Below are 9,758 nucleotides of genomic sequence, written 5' to 3'. Positions count from 1 at the left end.
CAGAGTGAGAAAGTTCCAGCCAGAACTTCTTCCCAGAGCACACATGCTGGGAGGACATCTTCAATCCCACCAGCGATTCAGACGCAGATGCAGGGACAGAACAAGGCTGCGGTTTTATTCTTTCACAACGGCTCAGAAATGTTTTACATCCTGTTCTGAGGTCCCACATACAGTAGAATGAATGAATGATAGATAGATAGATAGATAGATAGATAGATAGATAGATAGATAGATAGATAGATAGATAGATAGATAGATGGGTAGATAGATAGATGGGTAGATAGATAGATAGATAGATGGATAGATGATAGATAGATAGATAGATAGATAGATAGATAGATAGATAGATAGATAGATAGATAGATAGATAGATAGATAGATAGATAGATGGGTAGATAGATAGATAGATAGATGGATAGATGGATAGATGGGTAGATAGATACATAGATAGATAGATAGATAGATAGATAGATAGATGGATAGATACATAGATAGATAGATAGATAGATAGATAGATAGATAGATATAGATAGATAGATAGATAGATAGATAGATAGATAGATAGATAGATAGATGGGTAGATAGATAGATATATAGATAGATGGGTAGATAGATAGATAGATAGATAGATAAGAGTATAATCTAGTGCTAAAGCCAAAGTGCATGAGTAGCAAAATATAAATACAATAGGTGCTTAAGTGGGAGGATCCTGACGTCGTTCCACCCATGGTTCCACCACTGCGGGGCCAGGACAGAGGAGAGCCGTGACCGTGTCGATCGACTGCAGGGGCCTCGGAGTGACACTACCGGGAGGTAGCAGAGTGTAGCGGTCAGGGAGGGGATGTAGGGTTTGACCATGGCCTGGAGGTAGGAGGGAGCTGTTCCTTTCATTGCCCTGCAGGCAAGTACCAGAGTTTTAAACTGGATGCGAGCCGCTACAGGAAGCCTGTGTAGGGAACGGAGAAGAGAAGTTGTGTGGGTGAACTGGCCCAGAAACCCCCTCCTGGAGTGCAGCCTTAGCAAGTATACACTGTTCAGCAGGCTAGCGGTTTAATGTAACCCAACTAAAAAGAATAGCTATTGACTTGCCAGGGACACCAGAACTGAATATTTAACAAAAACCGAGCAGGTGAGGCTGACCGGTATCAGCTCAAGTCCTTCCATCAGACACTTCCCCGTCTAATTCCGTCTGCTTCCCTCTGCTTCCCTCTGCTTTTCTCTGCTTCCCTCTGCTTCCTCCCCTCTAACACGCCCCGCCCTGCTGGCGCAGCCTTCAGGAAATACTTTCTCAGGACAATTAACAAATACAGGGAGATGTATGCATGCGCCCGGCCGTGAGTCTTTCCCAAAAAAAACTTTCTCCCTTCATCACACGGCCTGCGGACGGCCCTCCGTGTCTCTCTCCCAGTGTTGATCATCCTGCCAAGCCTACCGCAGAGACGCGGAGGAAAAGCCCACTTCGCTCTTCTTCAGGGCTTCTCATAGGATGATATACATTCAGAGCTGCGTTTCCTGTGGACCGTGTGAAGGAAACGGGTCGACGTCGTTTATCTGCTGTAGCCTAGGCTACTACGTGTAGCTGAAAAATGCAATCACAGCTTGTTCTGATAAAAAAAAGGGCCAAATCCACAAAAGGATTGCGCGGCTTTTGCGGCGGCCAACCCCGTGCAAATGAGAGAACTGATATTTTCTGCAAAAAAGTGCAGTCTGTCGTTTTCATTATGATCCAATCTGTGTCCTGAAATATGCAGAAAAGCTTGACACCCTGGGGAAAGATCTGACTATATCCAAGATATCTATATACAAGAACTAGGCTACAAAAACATGTCATCAATAAGGCAGACTGAGGCGTAGCTTAAAACTCAGAAGGGTCTGGTTTAATGAATCTCCCAGCGTAGGACGCAGGCTAACACTGACTCCCAAAATACAGTAGGAAGAGCGAGGAGGAACGCCCACCTACAGTAGGCTATTATATACCACTCCCGCTCCCCACAGCAACAACATTATAAACACGGGTCGCTACAACATGATCTTTTCTGATTATTGGTCAAGTGCAGGCGTTCACTTCGTAGGCTCTCACGTTTCATGCAGCTCTTTCCCTCTCTCGCTGACTGAAACTTCCCCTGGTTCGCCCTGCTCACCCCCTGCTACTTGTCTGTTGTCTTGTCTTCTATGTTGGTTTGTGTCCTCCCAGCTCTAGACACCTGTCCCCTCACTAGTCCCACGTCACTCCTGTCCTTCCTCTCCTGGCCCTCTAGTTCCCCCCCTTTAGTTTCCCTGTCCTAACCTCGTTCCCCGTTCCCTTCCCTTGTGTCCTTGTTCCTCTGTCCTTGTGTTGGTGTCTTTGGCTGTGTTCGGAATCGCTCCCTATTCACTATATAGTGCACTATATAGGGCGTCAGCCATTTTGTTTGTAGTGTCCGAATTCTCCACGGAATTTTCGTTCCCTATATAGTCCACTATTTATTACCCACAAGTCACCTTGATTTCGAGGGTACAGTGCATGTACCCTACATTTTCTCCGGTATCCCACAATGCAATGCAGTTGAGTGGTCTCGCGAAGAGGGCTGTGAACGAACGAAGGATGGCGGCGGCAACTTTCGTTTATAAATGTAAGTAACTATTAGTAACTGTTAACATTATGCTAGCTAGTTATCTTTTTCTGGATGTAGCTTTTGTATGTTTTTGAAGCCCATTACATTAGCTTTTGTATGTTTTTTGAAGCTCACTACATTTGCAGTGTGCTATATAAATCAGTACTTTCATAGGCTGATGTGTACGTTAGCTAGCTAACACAATTAGTTGTGAGTAGTTCCAGGCATACTCTGGTCTTGTATCAGTAGCCTGCAGTAGTGACATTAAATTGGTCATATTTTGCTTATTCCAAGGGACCGATGAAGATGTGGAGAGGCTGATACGCCTACGCCTCAAGCATGCCGCTGCCTTCACAGGCAAGCGGAATGCAGCCCTCCAGGGATGGGAGTAAGAGCTGTCTAATATCTTTTGAGTTTTAAGTTACTTTTCCCAACTGAATATAATACTTAAGTCAAATAAGTCGCATGTTAATACTAAAACATCGTTTACCAGTGCTCATCAGTCCATAGTAATCTTGTAGTTGTATTTATTTTTTTCTGTCATTTGATGAAAGCAAATGTAATCATGCTTTATTTGATTTGTGTTACCTAGGACTGTCCTGAAGGAGATGGACCTGGTGGAGGTGGTAACCCCTGCCAGAGCAGCAAAAAAGTGGGAGAACATGAAAAAAACCTACAAGGTATGTTGTCCTCAGTTTATAGCACAGTGCTTCTACTACAGCTTAAGAATCATTAATGTACTGACAGTACTGTGTCTATTGCATCAGTATTTTATAAGTCCTGGCCTTGATCATTTTAAGGAGCTCAAATCACCACCAACTGGCAGCAGCACAGAGTCGGGGGAAGCCACTGCAGGGAACTGGAAGTGGTACCCCCTCATGGATGAGGCACTTGGGGGGAAGCCGTCTATGCGGCCTCCCGTCCTTGTTGCCTCAGCCTGGGGGGAACACTCCAGGGCCACTGCAGTGGCTGAGCCTGCAGCAGAGCAGGGTCCTGAGGCAGGGGACAGGCAGGAAGCAGGAGAGAGAGAGAACCAGGGAGAGGAGGCAGAAGCAAGGCCTGCCTCCAAGCGGAGAAAAGAAGAGGCAGAGCAGGCAGACCCTGTCCTCCAGTTTCTCCGCAGGGTGACGGAGAGGGCAGAGGAGAGAGCCGCAAGAGAGGAAGCTAGAGAGGAGAGACTTCTCACTTTGTTAGAGAAAATTGCAGAAAAATAAATCAAGTATATTAAATGTCTTATCTGTCTTTGTGTCTGCTGTTGCATCCTATAGATGGGAATTCTCCAGTTGGGGAAGTGTTATGACTAAATTATAAGGACATAGGCCCGAGAAGGAAAAAAAAAGTACTTCTACAGGTATGGGTTTTATACTTGAAACAATATGCTCTTGTAATATAATTATAAAAATAATTAAAAAAACGTTTTGATTTTGGAAAAAAATAATTATATATTAATACAATTATGTTTTAAAAATACAGGTATGCCTGATTAAGCAATGCTACATTTACACTTAGTAGTATAGATTATGTTCAATTACTTCATTGTAAGGAAGAAGGAGATCATTCTCGCGGTGCATTAGTGCGCATTTTGTGCCACGTGCTTTCAGTCTGAAGATGGAGAATAGGGTTGATCATGCTTGTAGGTAGGCTATGGCTAATTTTGGTGCCGATATTGCTTTGCATGTAAAACATTAATTGAATGTGATTTATATGTTAGGTCTATCATTATTGTTATTATTATACTGTAAATATATGAGCTCATTGGGTCCTAGAAATGCGCTCTACTGATTTATTATTGTGTTACGTCGTGGTTGATATCGCCGTGCACATTTGAGGGGAGAGTAGGCTAGCTCACCGATGTCTTCCTATGTTTACCACGTTGGACTTCTAATGGAATTGTATATCCATTGCCATGTTTAATAGCTCTGTAGATATCAATGTAAAAAAGCGTTCATAAGATTAGATATCTTGTGTCGTCGTGTAACATATATAGCCAACTGTGGTTAAAGGTATCCCATGTACTCCAGGCCTGGGACCGTCCCGTCCCATCTTGTCCATGTGTTACAGAGGCTAACTGTGGGTTATGTTACCTTTCTGTACAGAATATTAAACACTCATCCAGCAGGGATCAGACAACCAGGCCAACATAAACTTGTAAGGCAAGGCAAGTTTATTTATAGTATAGAGTAATGGCAACATATTGATGTTATGAACAAGATGAATAGAGAAAGAAATCATATAGGGTGGTATTGCTTGTATTTAACATTTATGCATTTTAAATTTAACAGGAATAATGCAGTCAGATGGGTTGTGATTTTGCACATAAAATGGATACAATTAAAGAAAAAAAATGTGGTGATAGATATAGTTTGGATCATTAGCTTCCCTGTTGGACAGGTACTGACAGAAGGCGCGACGGGAACGCTGATCCAGTGCCTTCCATAAAAATGTTTAAAAACAAAAAAGAACAGATTCTATAAAGTCAAAGCCTCAAGGCGGTAAAAAAAAGAACTGATTCCATAAAGTCAAAGCCTCAAGGCGGTAAAAAAAAGAACTGATTACATAAAGTCAAAGCCTCAAGGCGGTAAAAAAAGAACTGATTTTTGATCTTCCCCCTCTCTTCTTCCAAGCTCACAGGTAATCATGGCCCTCAAGAGCTGGCACCAGATGACCAGGAGCAGAGACAGCCGCTGCCATCTGCTGTCTGATTCGCTCCCCACGCTGCTGATCCTGAAGATGTGGCTCGTCAGCGTTGTCATCGGGCCTGAAGAACTCCTCAGCTGGCTCCATGACGTCACCATTTGATGTGCAGATGTTGTGCAGTATGGCACAGCAGGCGACAACGTCGGGCGCAAAGGTTGGCTTCACCTCAAGTGCCTTGAAAAAAATTGACCTCCACCGGGTTTTCATGACACCAAACGTGCGCTCCACAATCGACCTGGCCTTGGCGTGATGGCGATTGAACCTTCTGGCGACGGGACTACGCACTGGCTCCTTGTATGGGGTGATGAGTGTGATGGGGGCTGACAGGCAAGGGTACCCACCATCCCCAAGGATGCAGTAGCCCTCTGGTGGGTAGAGCTGTTGGCTGAAGAGGGGGCTGTTCCTGAGGACTCTTGAGTCGTGGACAGACCCCGGGTACCCAACAAAGATGTCTAGGAACACCCCCTTGTGATCCACGACCGCCTGGAGCTGGATTGAATGGAACAATTTCCGATTCAGATAGCACTGGGCATCTGAGGGGGGTTTGATACGGATTTGGCAGCCATCAATGCTGCCAACCACGGTGGAGAAAACATCAGAGCCAGCCAGCCGACTGAACCCTTCTCCCACCGTCTCCAGGTCAGCGCGGCTTGGGAACTTGATAACCCTGTGTGTTACTGCCAGCAGCTTCTTGGCCACGCGGTGGACCATGTCGTGGACAGTGGTCCGGGGAACATTAAAGGCCCGCGAAACCACGCGATATGAGGTGGCACTGGCGAGCCAAAATACAAACACCAGGACATCCAGGTGATGGCCCCATCCATGGTCCTGATGGCTACTGACCATCTGGATGAGGGACTGCAGGGAAGCCCGGCTCAGCCTGTAGTCCGGCTTCAGGTCCGCATCCTCATCAAAAAACAGGCGTAGGACTGGCATGGCATTGTTAATGGCGCAGTATCTCCGGGCCTGCATCTGAAATGAACATGTTTTAATATTGTTAGTGTTAATGTTTTAATAAATCATGTTAATTAAATGTTTCACAGCAGTCGCTATTGCTGGGGTTGTCTATCACACTAATAATGTAGCAAAGACTTCATGAACATTAGCCATCTGACTAGAAAGGTTGTAAGGGCTTTCTTAAAGCTAGCTAGCTAACAAGTAATAGAAGTTGGTTGGTCTATTTACCGGTTGACGTCTGCGAATCAGCAACAGACGCATCAGATGGTCAAGGTGAGCTCTTCTGCGCCTTCGCCTCTGCCTCAGGAAACGAAGCTGAACGAGCAGCAACAAAGCGACATTCGGGACCGGCATTGTGTAGGCTAAGTCACCTCACCGTTTTCCTTTCTCCCACACTGAGGTAAATCTCAAACGCCCGGCGTTAGTGAACTCTAGCTCGCGGAGCTAAATCGTAAACATGTAATGTTTGTAAACTTTTAACTTGATCGTGCGCTTCATAGCTAGCTAGGTAGCGCGGCTATAGCCAACGTTACATCTTGCAATTAACAGACAGGACCAAAGTAGAAAAAACACATGCACATGATTAGAATTTAAATTTCAGCACTTTATTTGGGATTTAACATTCAAAATGAACACACAAAAGCAAATCCGATACTACCTGAGTGAGTACATCTCAACCTGCAGCGTGAATGCTCCCTGTTAGACTTGTTTGTTTACATGATACTGGGCGCATCCGCCTGCATCACACGAATGACCGACGCATTTTTGTGACGTTCGGTGTAGTGTCCGAATACTCCTTAAACCATTCCCTAGGTAGTTCACTACATAGTGAACCCTATATAGGGAATAGGGAGTGAGGGAACGAGGGAGCGATTCCGAACACAGCCCTTGTCTGGGTGATTGTCAGCACCTGTGTCTCGTTATGTCTTGTTGCACACCTGTTAGGTTGTTCCTTGATTGTTCTCCCAGAGTGTATATGCCCTCCTGTTTCCTGTTGTTAATGTTTCCTCCCGGTGTTTCTCTGTTTGTTTTTGGACATTAAAATCCTATATTTTGAACCTGCGCTGCCTGCCTGCTATCTGCTATTGGGTCCTACCTCCACCAGCCTCAAACCCTAACATTTTTACCGCGTTTTAATCACATCCCGTCAGGTTCAAATCTAATAAATAGCCTACATCTCTTGACAGATCAGATAACAAGCTTCAAATATTCAATGGGTGAAAACTTCAAAGAAAGTGTCTCATTGCCATCTCGATGATCTCTCACCAATATTTTTGTTGTGTTTGCTAGCCTATTTTTCTATAACGTTAGTGTAACGTTACATTAAACATAAAACTAAACCGAGGGGGCTAAGCCTGACCAAGCCCCCTCGTATGGCCGGGCCCGAAGGGATCATGGCAGCAGGTTGCAGCCAGACGAAGGCACCGTCACGCCAGGCGAGCGCAGGAATGCGTTCATGGCTAGTTGCAATCAGGGGCGCAAATTGCACACAGTTGGCAAATTTGTGGGCGTTTGCCCGGGCATATCATTATTATTAGAGCAAAATATTTTGTGGATATCGTGCTAAACTGGAGCAGATTGCCGTTCCAATCGCTGTGCAAAATATCGAGCTATTAGCGGGAGCGATCCATTCTTTGTGGATTTGGGCCTAGATGTTTATAGAGTTGATGAACGGCTATTGGTGTGGACATGAGCTAAGCCCGCAGAACCAGGAACAAAGAGGGGCTTTGTGAACAGTAGGCCCACATCCTTGTGTTGAAGGTCTGGGAGCGTGCTCAAGACAATGAGGAACAGTACAAGCAATAGCTGAACTGAAATAGCTTTAGCAGACTAGTGACAAAGACTGAGGAAGCAAGAGAAACAGCATGTCCTCCTGTCCTGTCCATTCTTTCCTCCGACGCCCGGCCTTCGGTCTCCGCTGAACAGGAACAAGAGAGTGAAGCGCTGCGTTTCGCCCTTCAACTTAGAGACCTCAAGGTGTTCGTCGAGACATGGTTTTCTAAAGGAGCCTTTTCACTGATCTCAGATAAAAGCCACATATATTTTATTTTCTCTGTCTGTGGGTGTGCATGGCTTCCTTCAGATAGATAGATGATCACCTCAACTTCAAATTGGTTTATTTCTCATGTACACAATACAGGCAGCGTGTATAATGGGGGAGGCAGGGCAGCGTGTATAATGCGGGAGGCAGGGCTTTGTAGACTACTGAAAGTGTTTTTGTCCCTGAAACATGGGTCGAAACACGTTGCATAGATCAGACTGAACTAGTGAGCTGACTGAGTTCCAGTGTGAGGTGTTCTGTGGGTGTTTGGGTCCTGATGAGGGGAGAAGGACGTGTTCAGCCCAACAGCCCTGTGCAGCAGAGCAGGCTGAACAGCTGTTACTACTGTGGGCTTCAGTTCACCATGGCTCCTGTCTCCCTGACTCCTGTCTCTATGCATGCCTTTCTCCTGTCTTCCTCCTCCCGCCTCTCTCCTCCTCCTCCTCCTCCTCTCCTCCCCTCCCTCTCTCCTCCTCCTCCTCCTCCAGCCTCTCTCCTCCTCCAGCTTCTCTCCTCACCTCCCTCTCTCCTCCTCCAGCCTCTCTCCTCCCCTCCCTCTCTCCTCCTCCAGGCTCTCTCCTCCCTCCCTCTCTCCGCCCTCCCTCCCTCTCTCCTCCCTCCCTCTCTCCTCCTCCAGCCTCTCTCCTCCCCTCCCTCTCTCCTCACCTCCCTCTCTCCTCCCTCCCTCTCTCCTCCCCTCCCTCTCTCCTCCCTCCCTCTCTCCTCCTCCAGCCTCTCTCTCCACCCTCCCTCTCTCCTCCCCTCCCTCTCTCCTCCTCCAGCCTCTCTCCTCCCCCCCTCTCTCCTCCCCTCCCTCTCTCCTCCCTCCCTCTCTCCGCCCTCCCTCTCTCCTCCCCTCCCTTTCTCCTCCTCCAGCCTCTCTCCTCCCCTCCCTCCCTCTCTCCTCCCTCTCTCCTCCCCTCCCTCTCTCCTCCTCCAGCCTCCCTCTCTCCTCCCCTCCCTCTCTCCTCTCCTCCCCTCCCTCCCTTTCTCCTCCTCCAGCCTCTCTCCTCCCCTCCCCTGTCTTCTCTTCTCCACCCCCCTCCTCTCTGCTCCTGCTCAGACTGGGACTGAGAGTCAAAGGGATGCAAACCTCCTCACTTCCTCTGCCCCTCCCCCACCCGGAAGTGCAGATGGCCTGAGGCCAGTCCAGTCCTATGTTTCTCTTTATGCATGACACAGTGAGGGGAGTAACACACCGTTCTGCTCCCCCATAAGAAACTGCTCCCTTAAACAGTCTGCCTCTGAGTTCCTCGCTGGAACAGACCCCCTCAGTGTGGAGGTGCTACTGGACCAGCTCAGACAACCATCGGTGCAAAGAAAGATTGAAACAATCCTGTGTTCCTTGTGAGTGTCGCTGTCCCTTTCCTATGCTCATCTCTTTGTGTGTGTGTGTGTGTGTGTGTGTTCAATTTAATGCCATTTATATATATACTGTACCGAGATATATATGCATTGGATTTTTTTAT

General features: G+C 46.9%; 1 protein-coding gene across 1 annotated transcript; it reads right to left on the bottom strand.

The window, feature by feature from the left end:
• Positions 1 to 5,219: 5,219 nt before the first annotated feature.
• LOC311324395 (putative nuclease HARBI1) lies at positions 5,220 to 6,227 on the bottom strand (the record flags this gene model as incomplete). The annotated part of the gene is made up of 1 exon (XM_084456856.1): positions 5,220 to 6,227. The coding sequence occupies one exon, from the start codon at positions 6,225 to 6,227 to the stop codon at positions 5,220 to 5,222; it is 1,008 nt and encodes a 335-aa protein (XP_084312982.1).
• Positions 6,228 to 9,758: the final 3,531 nt, after the last annotated feature.

Source organism: Borostomias antarcticus, assembly GCF_949987555.1.
Source record: "Borostomias antarcticus genome assembly, chromosome: 23".
Lineage (NCBI taxonomy): Eukaryota > Metazoa > Chordata > Actinopteri > Stomiiformes > Stomiidae > Borostomias > Borostomias antarcticus.
This window is presented reverse-complemented; position numbering and strand designations above follow the sequence as displayed.